Source organism: Pogona vitticeps, chromosome 4, assembly GCF_051106095.1.
Source record: "Pogona vitticeps strain Pit_001003342236 chromosome 4, PviZW2.1, whole genome shotgun sequence".
NCBI classification, from domain to species: Eukaryota; Metazoa; Chordata; class Lepidosauria; order Squamata; family Agamidae; genus Pogona; species Pogona vitticeps.
This window is the reverse complement of record NC_135786.1, coordinates 65,053,445-65,071,368: the sequence shown is the minus strand read 5'-3', so window position 1 is coordinate 65,071,368 and position 17,924 is coordinate 65,053,445. Positions and strand designations below refer to the sequence as shown.

The following is a 17,924-nucleotide window of genomic DNA, read 5'->3' as shown; positions in this document are numbered from 1 at the left end:
GGCAGCAGGAAAAGGGAAAGCGCTTCCGGGTGCCGGCCAGTCCAGGCACTCTCTCGCTCCTGGGGGAAGAGGGCGCGGGACAAGGGCGGGCGGGCGAGGGAGCGAGGCGCCGGGGGGCGGGGCCACGGCCGGGGACGGTTCCTCTCCTTCCTTCCCGCCCGCCCGCCTTGCGTTTCAAAGGCTGAGGGGAAACTCGGCGGAAGGCGAGCGAGTGGGATTGGCTTCGGCTGAAAAGAAACCTGTGGGCGGCAAGGAGAGGCGCTCCCAAGAGTAGCCGGAAATCACTTTCTCGAGATAACACTGTTTGTCAAGAGTGGGCGATACCTTTTATTGGGCCACTAAAAGAATCAAATAAATCGCCAGGAAAAAAACCCCATTTCTTCAGGTTTAGCACAACCCATAGTGGAAATATTGTAGACAAGAGTCCAAAAACCGGTGTAGTCCGTGTCTGTCCTCTAAAGCTGCGGTCTCAAAAGTAATGTTTTCAGCTGGTGAGCATAAGAAGCTGTTTCTTCATTTTGTAGTCACTTCATTTTGTAAGCTGATTTGAACCAACTTGATTGGTCTTGAGAGTCCATGTCTTATAAGTGGTGCTGTTTGGGGCCATTAATTGTAGCCTTCTCAATATTTTTTTAAGTAGTACTGTATATTGTAGATTTATACACATTCATGGAAGCCATAGGAATCACATGTCCACCTTAAAGCAATAGCAGGCAACAGACCTTATACAGTGGTGTATAACGGGTGCCCCGTTTAATGACGAATAATAGAAGTGTACTATTCATGTTTAAATTCAGAAACTACTCTATGCAAAATTGGAAGGAATATGTTTTATTCCCCATTGGTTTAGGAGACTTCCAGGATAGAAGCAATTAACAAATATTTTTAACAACTAATATGTTAGAAGGAGTATAGGACTGTGTTTTGTCACTCCAGTTGCCTTCCAAATTATTGACAGCAGAGACCTGTTGCACTATTTGACTTTGCTGGAGAAAAATCAAATTGTGTAGTCCTAAGCATGATGATTAAGATAGCCCTTCCAAAGGTCCATGGTACCATAATGCTGATAGCAGTGCTCGCTTACTTTCAAAATAAACCTCAACAACAAAACTAACTTAGAATACAAATTCAGTAATAACTATACACAATACAAATTAAACCTTCCCTGCCTATGCCACCTTCACTCTTGGAACTAGGTAACCAACTTATGGAACGTGGTGGCACTGCGGGTTAAACCACAGAAGCCTCTGTGCTGGCAGGTCAGAAGACTAGCAGTCGTAAGATCGAATCCACGTGACGGAGTGAACTCCCATCGCTTGTCCCAGCTCCTGCCAACCTAGCAGTTCGAAAGCATGTAAATATGAGTAGATAAATAGGTAATACCACAGTGAATTGTGATGCTGGAGGAGACTCTTGAGAGTCCCCTGGACTGCAAGGAGAACAAACCTATCCATTCTAAAGGAAATCAACCCTGAGTGCTCACTGGAAGGACAGATCCTGAAGCTGAGGCTCCAGTACTTTGGCCATCTCACGAGAAGAAAAGACTCTCTGGAAAAGACCCTGATGTTAGGAAAGTGAGGGCAAGAGAAGAAGGGGATGACAGAGGATGAGATGGTTGGACAGTGTCATTGAAGCGACCAACATGAATTTGGCCCAGCTCCGGGAAGCAGTGGAAGACAGGAGGGCCTGGCGTGCTCTGGTCCATGGGGTCACGAAGAGTCGGACACGACTAAACAACAACAATACCATGGTGGGAAGGTAACGGCGTTCCGTATCTAATCACGCTGGCCACGTGACCACAGAAACTGTCTACAGACAAACGCTGGCTCTAAGGCTTGGAGACGGGGATGAGCACCGTGCCCTAGAGTCGAATGTCAAGGGGAACCTTTACCTTTACCTAACCAGCTTACAACTTTTCACCTCATTCTTTCCAGACATACATTGATTCTTCTGCTGGTGTATAGTCTTTCCCCTTTGAAAAAACATTCCAAGTATAAATTCCATACATCTTTGAAATTGTTAGACTTTACCTTTCCTCTTCTTATTTTCATTTTGCATGTTAACTTATCATTAATTGCTAAGCTCCACACTTCTTTATACCAATCTTCAAGATTAATTAGTTTATCACTTTTCCAATTCTTTGCAAATATTAATCTTGCTACAGTGACCATTATAACCAGAGATGGGAGTATTTGTATACAAATACGAATATCCCTGTACAGCTGGAGTTAATGTGGGTCTAGTTCCTGGGGCCAGACCATCCACTCATGTTTCCGCCTGTGGCAGCCTTGCTCATCCTTCCAATTACTCCTGGAGTGCCACTATCTTCCTTCTCAGCTAGCCACTCCAGGCAAAGGGAGGAAGGACAAGTCTCCCTTGATGGCTGCTGAGTGGCCAGCCAAAGTAGGAAGAGAGAGGGGCTCCAGGAGGGATTGGAAGGATCAGTGAGGCCACTGCCACTGTTCGAAGCGTGAGTGGGTGTTCCGGGGCCAGACCCTCATTAACTCTAGCTATGTGGGGATATTCATATACGAATACCCCTATCTCTAATTATAACTACTAAGTCTTTCTGATATTTTTTTCAAATGGCCATTCTTAATTATACAGTATTCAGGAGGGGAATACTTGGTAATAATAGGAAAATTGCATCCAGTAATTTTCGTAATTGCTTTAATAACCAGTGTCCATTCTTCCTTATTTCACACGTCCACCACCTGTGCATATAGGTCCCTTTTTACTTTTTGAATCTTCAGCATTGAGATGGTATATTTTTATTTATATTCAATAGTGGGATTTATTTCCAAATAAACCTGTGCAGAATGGACTGTACCGTTAACTCTGGGATAGAATGTGGAATGTATTTTTACAATATAAACCACAAACTGTTTTTTCTGTTGCTTCCAAATGAGATCTCATTCCTCTTACCCCAGAGGTTGAACATCATTCCAGCTATCAATGTTCTGAAAAACAATGCAAACCAATTTCCAACCATCTTCTGTTAATAAGTTCTCATTCCCATTTATTTTCTCATGAGTGACCACCTCATCTCGCTGCCCCCCTGTATGCTTCTCATTATGTGACCGAAGTGGTTCAGGTTTCTACATTTAATGTGTCTGCTATCATGAAGTTTCATGCATTTTATGATCTGATGACTCACAACAAGCTTATTCTTTAAAGTGTTGCAAAAACACTAACTTTGCAGTAGCCAGCTTAAACTGCAATCATATAGCACTTACCTGGAAGAAAGCGCTGTTAAACTCAGTGGGGTTTCCTCCTAAGTAGGTATGTGTAAGATTGCTCTAATACATTACTAAGCTTGTGAAGAACGTCCCCTTGAAATTAGCTTTCAAGTTAATATGTTTAGGCCTGTACATTTGGCTCTGGGATTTATAGACCAATCCCAACTATATTTACTTAGGGAAGTTTGCGCAGGGAAACGCTTAAGCGTCTGTTGTCACCATGGCAATAAAGCTACCACGCCTGTCCTGGGCGTTCTTTTTGCCATTCGTCAGTCTTTGCGCTTGCGCCGTAGTTCTTACCTCGCGACCGTTTAAAAACCAAGCCGTGGATTTATTTTATTTTATTTTTTGAAAATCCCTCCCACAAGATGTACGCGCGCACGTAGGCTGCCTTCGTTTCGATAAGGGCTCTATGATTGGTTACAGGGAACAACGGCGCTATTGATTGACACAACATGACCTATTAAAAGACGCTGGTGGAGGCGGAGCAAGTGTTCGCTGCGTTTGGATTGGTTGGGTAGATTTTGACGCTAAGAAAGAGCTCATTGGTTGAACGTGCCGCCATTGGAGCCGCCAGAGCAGGGAGGAGTGCAGGAAAGCTGTTTAATCGCGTTTGGCTGCTGCGCTCGGCTCTGGAGCCCGTTAAGCGTTTTCCCGGTCCATGGAGAGAGGCCCGTGAACGGGAACCGTGAGGTAAACCGAGAGTTGCTTCTTTCTCTCCCAACGGTGTTGTTGGTCGCGCTTTCTGTTGGCTAGCCGCTTTTCTTCCAGCTCCTTCGGTTCCTATGGATAGAATATTGTACTCCCTCTTTTCTTCCCGCCCTTTCTCAAGTTTTTTTTTCCTTTATTTCGGGCCTCCTCATGTCTCAGAGGGGTTTTCGTTTGTATTGATTCAGAAAGTGGGGGTTTGGGGGTCCTTGTTTCCTATTGGGAGTGCTGCGGGATATGCATTGGAGTTAGGCATGATAGGCTGATGTTCGTCAGGTGTTGCTCTTCTCTGTTACTGTGTTCTGAGGCATAGTAGTATTAGTAGTGAAAAAACGTGATTCAAATACCATTTATTTATTTATTTATTTATTTGATTTATATCCCGCCCATCTGGTCTGGTCGACCACCAGTAAGCATTTTACTGGGAACCTCTCGTTGGTTTTGGAAACTCTGAGGCCATGGTTAGCTTTCCTCGTTAGGGGGAGCAGGAGGATTTCTCAAGTGGCAGATGTGGGGAGAATGAAATCAGTAATTATTTTTCAATAGCCATTAGAAACTTTTGTTCCCAGTTGCCAGGGTAACGTGTCAGTGTGTTAACATCTGTGAATTAAGAGCTGTTATCTTAAGGATCAGAAGCTTTTTTTTTACCTGCCAGCAAAATCATTTCTTAAATGCTGCACAATAAGCTTGTGTTAAAGGTATAGATCTGTGACTCATGTTATGAAAACTGTATTAGTCAATTGCAGTGGAGGATGAACTAGCATGATCTCTTTCATTGAAATTGACATAAAGCATGGGATCTTGAATGGCTTAAAACTGGCAATGTTATTGTGGGTGAAGTTGGGGTCACTAATAGGCAGGATCATTTCTTCGTAATCTTGAAGGTAGAAATTGTTCCTTTTTTTAAAAAAGAAAATCCTATGTGTGGTCGTTTAATGAGAACTATCATTGCACAAAGTAACAAATTTGACTATAACCCAGTCATTTGCAGAGATTACAGTAATTTGTTTCCATGTACATGTGAACGTAAAATGTTGATCTGAGCTTTTGCAAGAAATGTGACACCACAGTAGCAATAATGTAATACTGGGGAAAGATACAGCTAATCAGTTTGAGCTTTTAAGTGCACCAGGGCAAATGGAGCAGTCCTGTTACAGTTCAGTCCTATACTTCAGCAGGAACTCCCCAGCCCATGCAGAGGCTGCCTCCATCAGAATTCATTCCCCAATGCATGTGTACAAGTCACAATGAATTATCATTGCTCCCATGATACAGCAGGGTGCTTTTTTAATGGTTTGAAGAAATGGCATTGGAATGACATGGAGGTGAGGGGACTGCTTTACATCCTCCTAGTTTGAGGACTTCTAGCCCCGTAATTGAGCCTGTGGAGTCACCATCAAATTACGGGTTTGAGAGTTTTTCAGTTTCAAGAATCCCATCTCTGTTAATGATTCCCAGGGCCAATCATTGACATTGTTTTAAATCAAAATTTGTGATGTAGATAAGTTGTATGCAGCTGTTGGGTTTCCTAGAAAACCTATGCTTAGGTATGGTTGACTGATGCTAAATAACATTTATGTAGTATATTTCTTTAATTATATGCTAAAATATCAGATGATCTTCCCGTGTTTAAATTCATATTTCTTATGCTTTTGCTGTTTTTATTATTTTTAATTTTATTTATTTACTTTTATTAATTTTATTTTATTTATTTTTAATTTTTGTTTTTTTGCAGGGTAGAGTATTCAGATTTGATATTTTCAGTCTCATGGATCTAATTTCCTCTGTACCTCAGAATCAACGGTAATATTTTGATGGCCTTTTCTATACTAGTAAGGATATATTCAATAGTGCATTCACATGAAGACTTAATAGTGTGTGTGCCCTACTGAAATCAATGGTTCATGCATATCGAAGTCTGCTTTGGTGTTGGTTTGCAAGTACATACAGCATCTGCTGTTTTGTCTTTTTATTAAGGTGTGCTTATCTTTATTATTTGTAGAACATTTATCATAGGAAAGCTGGACAGAGTCTTTAAGCAAGATATCTTTAAAAGTTGCTTTTCTCTTCCAAATGTTGATTAGGTAGTCAGCAGCCACATGAATAGTAGGAATCTGCTACATGTCATTGTTTGCCAGTACAACTGTTTGTTTCACTGAGTCAATATTCAATTGATTTGTGGATGTTTCGTGTAACTATAACCATGGGCAATGTGATTGAAAAATCTGAAAAAAAATGCAGTGTATATATTTAAGGCACAGATATATACCTAGTAATAAAAACTTCATGCTCCTATTAGGATAATATGAAACATAAAATTCACCTGAAAAGTACTCTGCCTTTTCAGCATGGTTGTAATTAAATTTGTCATGTTTATTTACAATATAATTCTGTGAAGTTATAAAGCACATTTTCTCTTTTCCCCTTCCGCTGTATTTCAGAGTGGTACAGAAAGAGTAATACTCATAGCAAGCACTCTTGAACACTGCATTTATTATGTAGACACTGTGTTTACCTATGCAACCAAACATCATCTCTATATGAGGGAATATGTATGCACAGAACATGCAACCCAGGCTTACAACTACTGTTTCTATTTCAAAAGTGAGCAGGAAGTGTTCTGTCTGAAGTATTTGCATTTTCAAAACAAAAAACTAGCTAACAGTGTCATCTACTCAAAAAAAGTACAAAGAAACTGTGTCAGTTTCTTTATAACATACATGCTATCTTTTTACATCTTAAAGGACTATTTCATCATTTTGAAAGAAACTTGCAGTCTGCCAACTATTCCCATATCAAAAACAGTAAACCTGTGTGTGTTTTTCAGACATGTTCTGGGAAAGATGGTGCCCTTCAGCTTTCCTCCATCAAAAATTGCACTTTGGAATCCAGCTCCTATTGGAGAGAGCACTCTATCCCATTTGAGTTATTACAGGTATGACACATCTTTAACTTAAAAGGATACTGTCTTGATTTTTTTTTTACTGAACTACCAGTGGCTGACTTAATGAAGTCATAGTATCCAAAAAGAAAACTATGGGCTATTGATTGCAGTTAGTCTTTGGAAAGGTATATCTGACAACTTTTGCCTTCTGTAGTGTGGCAAGCTCTAGATTTCCTGCCTTTCATGGGGTAAGAAATATTACTTGAAGCATTGTACCTCTCTCCTCAGTCAACAGCTTGGAGGCCTCATTCATCTTACAAAGCTCAATTTCTCTTAGAACCATTGCTTGAGCTAAGAAGAGAGTTTAAATTAATTTTTTTTTACTGTGGTTCCTTTTGGTCTGAGAATGCGTATAAAACAATTTCAAATTCCAAGAGCTTTTTTAGGTTATTTCCCTATTTCCTTCCTGTCATTGTTGTTTTCTTTTCTTGTGATGTAGATCTATTAATTTCTCAGTTTTCTTGTGATAATGGTTTGTTATTGGGTATATAACAGAAAGTTCTGACACAATTATTCCAGATATAGTTGATTTTTTAATTGATGCTCTAATTATGTGTCTCCTCAGAAACCCTAAATTAATCATGACTGAGAAAACCCTTCGGCTTGCCCATCGTCATGCTAAGCAAAGTCGAAGACACCCTTTTACCTGTTTCCTAGTTGGAACTCTTGCAATAAGTGAAGGTAATTTGTGAGTGAGGCTACTTTTTAACCATTCAATTTACCACATACCGTACTTATCTCTATAGCCTAGAAATTTATCCCCCATTTCTGCCCAAAACTGTCAATGGCAGTCTTGTGAGCAACACCAAAGAATATTGAACATATGAAATTGCCTTTCTTTTACTTTAACTTCTACCCCACATAAACACAAGGGATGTTAGTCTCTATGGGGGGGGGGCACACAGGGTCTTTGATTCCCTAAGGAGGGGAAATCTGTTTCCTTAGGTGAAAACACAATGAAACCTTGCTCCAGATACAGATCAGAACTGATCTAGTAAAATTTATGTATCTGTGGATAGAACTGTTCTACAAATCTGTTCATTGTAGATATTGATACTTTGACATTGACAAAGCTTCTGTTTCTTTTCAGCTTGTTCACATCACTATTAACGCACTGTATAGAAGTGAGGTGGTTAGTCAACTATATAGTCTTTACATGGGTCAGAATTTAAGGTGTATCAAACATGTATCATATTATGAGTAAGAAAGAGGCTGTTCTTTGATATATAATTTTTGGCTTTTGTACATCTTCAACCAATTCTGAAAATCGGTCTTAATTCAGTGTACAGGAAGTGTTTAAAAAATAAACAGTTAACAACAAAGCTCTCTTGATTTGCCAGTTTCTCTCTCCCAGACATCTAGATTGCTAATGAAAATAGAGCCCCTTGAAAAGTAAAAGGAGTTGCCTTTTAAATCTCTTAAAATGGCAGGTTATGCCTACTGCTTTCCCATGAGCAGATGTGCTCAAACTATTCCTCTGGAAAATACATTGTGGCATCCCCAGGTGCAGATCAGTTGGACTACTCCTATTAGGAGTGGGGAGTTGGAAAAACACAATTTTTGACCCATTATTGACACTGTATTGCCCATGAGGGTAAAAAGTACAAATAGAAATCAGAAAGTAGTAGGATTGTGAGGTGGAGCTGCAGCATCAATGAGTAACATTTGTAATTAAAAGGCTGACAAAATGAGAGACAAGTACAGTTAATATTGTTAGTTTATGCAGAAGAGACAACATGCACGTCTCTCATCACCTGACTATATCGTGGCTAGAGCTACTATAATATTGAGGTGTACAGCTGAACATTATTGGCAACAGGTATGGACAGATGTAGCACTCCAAATGCTGGAGTGTAATTCCCATCAGCCATAGCCAGCATAGCAAGTGATGAGGTATGCTGGGAATTGAAGTTTAGCAGGGTCTTGCAGCCCATGCTTTGTTCACAACTAAGAATCATAGCTGTGCACTAACTAGTCTGATAGGTTATTGCATTATCTGCAATTCTTTGAAGTTAGCAAATCAAGAATCAATATGGAATGCAGTTTAATTGTTCTAACTTTTCTGATGCAGATGATGGAGTATTGCTTACACTAGACCGTTTTGACCCAGGTCGTGAAGTAACTGGTGGATTGGGAAAAATACCTACAGCATCTCTTCCTGGAGATTTTTTAATTCCATGTACATTTAGTGTTTGGGGATCTTCTTCAGGTGATGTCATAGCACACAGCTCTGATGATTTCCACTTAGCTTTTAAGGTAAGATGACTATGTTCAATCTGCTTTTTCTGTCGTGATTTCTTACTGGAGATGTTGAAACACCTGCTGTCTGCACAAAGGAGCAACAACTGTTCCAGTTTTTACCATGCACTTGGAAGTGATAGTTCTTCACTATCTTTCTCATCAGCCTCATATTTTGCCCATGCCCACCTCCTGCTGTTTTTAACCTGCTGTCCTGTGTTGCACTCTTTCTTGGTCAAAGGAGGGATAAAAATGTTATAACAGGTGCTGCAGTGAGCGTTCCTTGCAACTAAGAGCCTTTGCTTGAGAAATAGAAAAGTTTAGTCTATAAAGGACGACATTGTGGCTTCCCCACTCATCTGATCAGACTCTTCTAATGTTATCTGTCTTAGGTTAATTGTGACATTTATTTTCTTTTGTAGATATTGCAACAGAATCTGAATAGCCAAGATTTTTTGGATCCTTCCAAACTGCTGACCTTGAGAGTTCACATCTCTTCAACAGAGAATATGGACAACCTACACTTTGACTTTCACTGGGCAGCTGTTACAGTTTCCAATGTTCTAAAATGCACTCCTGTGAAATCTGTTCCAATAATTCCTACGGCTCTTGCTAGGAACCTAAGCAGCCACATGAATATTACACAAGTTCAGGGATCCTGCAAGTATGGGTAAGCTACGGTCCGTGGCAGTTTATATCTGGGAATGTTCATTTTGTCTAGGAGTCAAATACATCAATGCATTCTTTCTAGGGAGACTTGGAAAGTAGCTTCCAGCTTCTTGAAATTTTCCAGTCTATTTAATATTTCCTAGATGTTTGCATAATTGAGTAGTAAGTAGCAGTCTTTAAAATGGGGATGAAAAATACAGACAAATGAAAAATATTCTCATGGCTGCTTTCATAAGCTTCAACTTAGCTCTTTGTACATTTATTTATTTGTGTGTTATGTTTATATGTTTCATTTCTTCCTATGAATTCAAGGTGGCATATCTTTTATTCTCAGAACAATCCTGTAGGGCAGCAGTCCCCGACCTTTTTTGAACAAACAAGCGCCACGCCACCATTTGTATGCACAAACGGTGGTGCTATGCTTGTCTGGGTGCTCATGCGCAAATGGTGGCGCTCACGGGTGTGCTGGAGCAAGCAGGCATAAATGGCTAAGTGCATCCGGGAGTGGGGCAGGAGTTCTGTCTCAGCAGCCCGGTCCAGTTTAGCCCAGGATGAGCACCAGGCCGCGGACTGACGGTTGGGGACCTCTGCTGTAGGGTATCTCAGATGGAGAGAGAATGACTGGCCCAGACTTACCCAATGTTTTTTGTGGCTTAAAAAGGTAAAGGTTCCCCTTGACAATTTTTGTCCAGTCGTGTTCGACTCTAGGGGGCGGTGCTCATCCCCGTTTCCAAGCCATAGAGCCAGCGTTTTGTCCGAAGACAATCTTTCGTGGTCACATGGCCAGTGCGACTTAGACAGGGAACGCTGTTACCTTCCCACCGAGGTCGTCCCTATTTATCTACTTGCATTTGCATGCTTTCGAACCGCTAGGTTGGCGGGAGCTGCGACAAGCGACGGGCACTCACTCCGTCGCGTGGATTCGATCTTATGACTGCTTGATCTTCTGACCCTACAGCACAGGCTTCTGCGGTTTAGCCCGCAGAGCCACCACGTCCCAACTTTTGTGGCTTACTAGAGACTAAAACTTGGATCTCTGAAATCCCTACTACAACTCTAATGAGTATACTGCATTGGCTACCAATAGGCATAGCAGCACCTGTCTCCTAGGATTGTTCTATGGTGGCGACCTAAGATTCCCTCTAAGACACATGTGACTCTGCCTCCCTCAGCACAGCTGTCTTCCTCCTCTGCACAATGATTGTTTTCAGTTGCAATGGAACCCTGCTTGGCTTCTGTATGCAGGAGTGAAGTTCCTCGAGAGGGAGGTTGAGCCCTGCCCAGCAGGGCTGAGAATTAGAGGGTCTGTTGGTGGCAACTTATAAAGATCATGTAATATTATTAGCCCTGCAGGGGTAACATATGGGACCACCTGAAAGCTGCTGGAAATGCTTCCATATACTGATAACTTGAGGCTGTGCTGTGGCATGCAAAAGTGCCTATCATTTGAATTGCCCCCATATTTGAGGAGTTTCCATGTCACTTTTTTATATTCTTGGAAATAGCTGATATGGAAACACTCTTTGTGATAAAGACAGTCCACTTCTTTGTGGTAAAGACAATCCACTTCAGTCCACTTCATTTTGCACATGACTCTCCTCCACAGAGAAACATTCCCAATTCAAAACTTGACCAGTACTTTACACTGTTTAATCACCTTGGCTTTGAAATGAAAACTCATTATACATGGAGGCTGGTTGAATTCCTTTGTGTTGGTAACTTAAAAGATTGCATCTGAATAAGATGGAGAAAAAAGAGAACAGGATATAGTAATTCTAGAAGGAACAACATCATCAAGCAAAGGAGAAGAAGAGAAAGATGCATTACAAGAACTGAAGAACAGAGAAGAGAAGCACTAGGACAATAAATCATAAATGCAAATAAAGAAGATGGAGAATGAAATTGGAATCTTTTCGGTCAACCTTAACAGTCTTAATTCTCCAGAGAAAAGGAAAAAAAACACATTCTTGCAATTACAAAAAACAGAAATGAATATAATTTGCCTTCAAGAAACTCACATTTAAAAAAAAAACCCACTATAATTATTTGGAATACTCAAAGATTGCTGCTGTGTCGTGGCTAAGGGGCTTGAGTAACTCAAACAAGCTATGGGCTATGCCATGCAGGGACACCCGACGGGCAGATCATAGTGGAGAGTTCTGACTAAACTCAGTCCACCTGGAATAGGAATTGGCAAGCTACTCCAGTATCTTTGCCAAGAGTACCCCATGAACAGAAACAAAAGGCTAAAAGATACGACGCTGGAAGATGGACCTCTCAGGTCGGAAGGCGTCCAACATCCTACCGAGAAGGAGCGGAGGACAAGTACAAGTAGCTTCGAAGCTAATGAAGTGGTTGGGCCAAAGCCAAAAGGACACTCAGCTGTGGATGCGCCTGGAAGTGAAAGGAAAATCCGATGCTACAAAGAAAAATACTGCCCAGGAACCTGGAATTTAAGATCTATGAACCTTGGTAAGCTGGATGTCGTCAAACAGGAGATGGCAAGAATAAACATTGACATCCTGGGCGTCAGTGAACTAAAATGGACGGGAATGGGCGAATTCAATTTAGACAATTATATCTATTATTGTGGGCAAGAAGCCCATAGAAGGAATGGAGTAGCCATCGTAGTCAACAAAAGAGTGGGAAAAGCTCTAATGGGATATAATCTCAAAAATGATAGAATGGCTTCAGTACGAATCCAAGGCAGATCTTTCAACACCACAGTAATCCAAGTTTATACATCAACCACCAATGCCGAGGAGACGGAAATTGACCAATTTTATGAAGACTTACAACACCTTCTAGAAGTGACACCAAAGAAAGATGTTCTTCTCATTCTAGGGGATTGGAATTCTAAAGCAGAGAGTCAAGAGATAAAAGGAACAACAGGTAAGTTTCGCCTTGGAGTTCAAAACGAGAACAAGCAGGTCAACACAAACACTCTTTTCCAACAACACAAGAGGTGATTCCACACGTGGACATCACCAGATGGGCAATACCAAAACCAGATTGATGATATTCTCTGCAGCCAGAGATAGAGAAGCTCTATGCAGTTGGCAAAAACAAGACCTGGAGCTGATTGTGGCTCTGATCATCCGTTTCTCATAGCAAAATTCAAGCTTAAACTGAAGAGAGTAGGAAAAACCACTAGGCTAGTCAGGTATAATCTAAACCAAGTCCTTTATGAATACACAGTGAAGTGAAGAACAGATTGAAGGAACTTGATTTGGTGGACAAAGTGCCTGAGGAACTTTGGATAGAGGCTTGTAACGTACAGGAGGCAGCAAGAAAAATCATCCCAAAGAAAAGGAAATGCAAGAAAGCAAAGTGGGTTTCAAACGAGGCCTTACAAATAGCAGAGAAGAGAAGGGAAACATAATGCAAGGGAGATGGGGAAAGTTACAGAAAATTGAATGCAGACTTCCAAAGCATAGCAAGAGGGCCTTCTTAAATGAACAATGCAAAGAAATAGAGGAAAATAATAGAAAAGGAAAAACGAGATATTTGTTCAGGAAAAATGGGGATATGAAAGGACCATTTTGTGCAAAGATGGACATGATAAAGGTCAAAAAAGGTAGGTACCTAACAGAAGCAGAAGATATCAACAAAAGGTGGCAAGAATACACAGAGGAATTATACCAGAAAGATTTGGATATCCCGGACAACCCAGATAGTGTGGTTGCTGACATTGATCCAGACATCCTGGAGAGTGAAGTCAAGTAGGCATTAGAAAGCATCACTAACAACAAGGCCAGTGGAGGTGATGGGATCCCAGTTGAACTACTGTATTTAAAATCTTAAAAGATGATGCTGTTAAGGTGCTACATTAAATATGCCAGCAAGTTTGGGAAACTCAGAACTGGCCAGAGGACTGGAAAGGATCAGTACATCCCAATCCCAAAGAAGGGCAGTGCCAAAGAATGCTCCAACTACCGTACAATTGCACTCATTTCACATGCTAGCAAGGTTATGCTCAAAATCCTACAAGGTAGGCTTCAGCAGTATGTGGAATGAGAACTCCCAGAAGTACAAGCTGGATTTTGAAGGGGCAGAAGAACTAGAGACCAAATTGCTAACATGCTTGATTATGGAGAAAGCCAGAGAGTTCCAGAAAAACATCTACAGTACTTGTGCTTCATTGTCTATGCAAAAGCCTTTGACTGTGTGAACCACAGCAAACTATGGCAAGCTGTTAAAGAAATGGGAGTGCCTGACCACCTTATCTATCTCCTGAGAAACCTATATGTGGGACAGGAAGCAACAGTTAGAACCGGATATGGAACAACTGATTGGTTCAAAATTGGGAAAGGAGTACGACAAGGCTGTATATTGTCCCATGGCTTATTTAACTTATATGCAGAATACAGCATGCGAAAGGCCGGACTGGATGAATCCCAAGCCGGAATTAAGATTGCCAGAAGAAATATCAACAACCTCTGATATACAGATGATACCATCTTGATGGCAGAAATTGAGGAAGAATTAAAGAACCTCTTAATGAGGGTGAAAGAGGAGAGTGCAAAAAAAGTCAACTCAACATAAAAAAAAAACAAAAAACCAAGATCGTGGCCACTGGTCCCATCACCTTCTGGCAAATCGAAGGGGAAGATATGGAGGTAGTTTTACTTCCTTGGGCTCCATGATCATTGCAGATGGTGACAGCAGCCCTGAAATTAAGACACCTGCTTCTTGGGAGGAAAGTGATGAATACCTAGACAGCATCTTAAATAGCAGAGACATCACCTTGCCAATAAAAGTCCGCCTAGTCAAAGCTATGGTTGTTCCTATAGTGATGTATGAAAGTGACAGCTGGACCATAAAGAAAGCTGACCGCTGAAGAATTGATGCTTTTGAATTGTGGTGCTGAAGGAGGCTCTTGAGAGTTCCCTGGACTGCGAGGAGAACAAACCTATCCATTCTAAAAGAAATCAACCCTGAGTGCTCACTGGAAGGACAGATCCTGAAGCTGAGGCTCTAATACTTTGGCCAACTCATGAGAAGAGAAGACTCGCTGGAAAAGACCCAGAGTTTCCTGTTGGGAAAGTGTGACGGCAAGAGGAGAAGGGGACGACAGAGGGCGAGATAGTTGCACAGTGTCATCGAAGCTACCAACATGACCCAACTCTGGGAGGCAGTGGAAGACAGGAGGGCCTAGCATGCTCTGGTCCATGGGGTCAAGAAGAGTCGTATACAACTAAACAACAATTGGAAATATCAATGTTACTAGTAGTTTAAAAGGTTAACTTTTTGGGAATATATCTAACCGCAAGATGTGCAACCATCAAAGAGAACAACTACGTAAAATTATTTAAACAAATAAAAACAGACTTGGAAAAATGGAAGAAGTTACAGTTGTCAATGTTAGGAAGGATAGTGACAGTTAAAATGTGTATCTTACCAAAACTATGTTTTTTTTCCAAACCATACTAATTAAAATAGAAAAGAAATACTTTGAGGATTTAAACAAGATAATTTTAAAGTTTATTTGGCAAGGAAAGAAGGCAAGAATTAAGCAGAAAATGCTACAATAATCTAAAGAAAAAGGATTCAGACTACCAGACTGGGAGCTATATTACCAAGCATATATTTTAGTCTTGCTTAAAGAATGGATCGTTTTGGGGAATAAAAGACTGTTCTCTCTAGAAGGACATGATCTACAGTTGTGCTGCCATGCCTTTTTATGGTATGAGAAAGCCAAAACCCATAGATAACTTTCAAAATCATTATATTAGAAACTCACTACTGATAATATGGGAAAAGATAAAGAAAATGTACATAAAATACCTAGCTGGCTTTCACCTATGAAAACATTTGTGCACCCAAATCTCAGGAACTTTGAGGAAATTTTATGCTATAAAGATAAATTAAAACCAAAACAAGATCTTTTTGCTCAGGGATTGGGCTTGTCACGGTGGCCATTAATGCAGATTAAATCTAGGTATGATAATGATGTTGAAGATGACTTTTATAAAGAACAAATACCGCTTGAACAAATATTGTTAACCTCAGACGATAAACTAATTAAGAAACTATACAAACTGCTTTTGAATTGGAAAATGGAAGGTGAACAGATGAAAGAAACAATGATACAATGGGCCAAAATTTGGGGCACAATATTGAATTGGAGAAATGGCAGAAATTGTGGTATAGAAATTGTAAAATAACAATGGGGACTTCCTATGAAGAAAATCTTTATAAAATATTTAATAGATGGCACTTACCACCTGCGAGAATTGCAAAAATGTTTCCAAATATGTCTATTAAATGTTGGAAATGCAAACAAAAGGTAGGTGCCTATTATGTATGGTGGACATGTGAAAAAGCCAAAAAATATTGGACTAAAATACACACATGAGTGGTTAAAATGCTTAAAAAATGTACAGATTTTAAACCAGAACTGTTTTTATTAGGTATTTTACCAGAGGATTTTGATAAACAGTTTACCTAACACTGCCTGTTGTGACAGCAGCGAGGATTTTATTTGCACAACATTGGAAAAACAAAGAAATACCAATTAAGAACGTTTTAGATTATGCAGAAATGGATAGACTCACACTGAGACTGAGAGAGAAAGAAGATTCAGAATGTGGAATTTGTTCTACAAATGGCTAGAAGATCGGAGAAGGGATTACATAACAAGACGCGAAAATAGATAATTATAAGCAAATCCATGTAACATGATGTTTAACAAGCATGAATTGGATGTAGATATAGTGAAAAACTAATAAAATGATATTTTTAAAAAGACTGCATTTTTGTTCCTAATTTGGTTTTGGATATCCTTTTTTTCTTAATATGTCTGTGGAAAGAATGGCCCTCAGATTTGTACAGTATTTTAAGAAATGTCCAGGGTTTTTTAAGTTTCTGCATTTTGATGTAGGTGCAAAATTTATATGTAAAACAAATGTTTACAGTATTTAATCTATTTTGTGCTTGTGTCCTAATTACGGTCAGTGAGAACTGATGTGCTGATAGGCATTTTAGGATACTTAATTTTACGATTTGTTGATTTAAAAGGCAAACCACTAAGAGGTTTGTAATTTGTCTGAAAAGAAAAAGTTTGTTTTTTACAGATATCTTACTATGGACCAGACTAGGAAGCTGCTTTTAGTTCTGGAATCTGACCCCAAAGCATACACTTTGCCATTGATTGGCATGTAAGTATTTAGATTCATTCCAATATTGTTATTTTGTTTGTTTGTTTGTTTGTTTACCACTCCATTAGTGCACGTACTGCCCTGGTCTTTTACAAGTTAAAAGTTAAAAATCCTACAGACCCTACATAACAGTATCATTTCTTTGTTTTAAATTGACATTACAAGCAAATAAGTTATGTTAATGTCTTTGCAGTATATATTCAGATTATGACTGACTTATTTCAGTAAAATGTCTTGAATTACATAAGGCTTTAGTTGCTGTGGGACCGGTGCCTACTATGAGAGCTCAAATAATTTGTTTTCTGTTTTAGCTGGTTGAGTGGAGTATCTCATATCTATAGTCCACAAGTCTGGGCCTACTGTCTGCGCTACTTATTCAGCTCTTCAGTTCAAAAGAGGTGATTATTTTTTCAAAAAGTTTATTTTAATTTATAAATAGTGAGCATATTGAGAGAAAATTTCCTTTTGCTGTTTAGTTATCATCATTCCATTTATCAGAACATGCTTATGCTGCTTTTCTTTTCTTGTTCTCAAATGCCCTAGCTGCCATACATCATTCAAAATAAAGCAAGAAAGACCATAACCTAAAAAGTCAATCACCAGATCTTGGGGAAGTGATTTCTCTCTCTCAGTGGAGTCCCTGTGTGCCCATAACAAGGCTCTCTTCTTTTCTCCTCACTGATACTTGAATTCTGCTCTGAATGGTTCACCAAACAGTGAAACAAATAATAAGGGTTTATGAGGGTTGCATAAGGAGGTGAGATTCACTTTCTCTGGTAATTGTTGACAAATTTCTATGACCAACCTAAAGATACAGGAATATAGCTAAGGATTAAAATTGAATGGCACAGTAAAACATGGCAGACAAGCAACTGAGGCCAAGTTAGATGAATAAAATACTTAACCAACTAGGCAGGAGGACTAGAATAATCAAGTTGTCAAGAAACATTAAACAGAAGAAGAGAA

General features: G+C 39.9%; 1 protein-coding gene across 2 annotated transcripts in view; it reads left to right on the top strand.

Moving 5' to 3' along the window:
* The first annotated feature begins 3,780 nt into the window (after positions 1–3,780).
* Positions 3,781–17,924, top strand: part of STIL (STIL centriolar assembly protein) — a 35,597-nt gene continuing 21,453 nt past the window's right edge. The window contains exons 1-8 of one of the 2 annotated variants that reach the window (XM_020807509.3): positions 3,781–3,932; positions 5,683–5,750; positions 6,775–6,882; positions 7,457–7,572; positions 8,963–9,147; positions 9,552–9,799; positions 16,875–16,958; positions 17,270–17,356. In XM_020807509.3, the coding sequence (XP_020663168.3) occupies positions 5,716–5,750; positions 6,775–6,882; positions 7,457–7,572; positions 8,963–9,147; positions 9,552–9,799; positions 16,875–16,958; positions 17,270–17,356 (863 nt within the window). In that variant the 5' untranslated portion in view covers positions 3,781–3,932; positions 5,683–5,715. The remainder of the gene's footprint in view (positions 3,933–5,682; positions 5,751–6,774; positions 6,883–7,456; positions 7,573–8,962; positions 9,148–9,551; positions 9,800–16,874; positions 16,959–17,269; positions 17,357–17,924) is intronic. The other variant, XM_072997599.2, reaches the window with a different exon arrangement.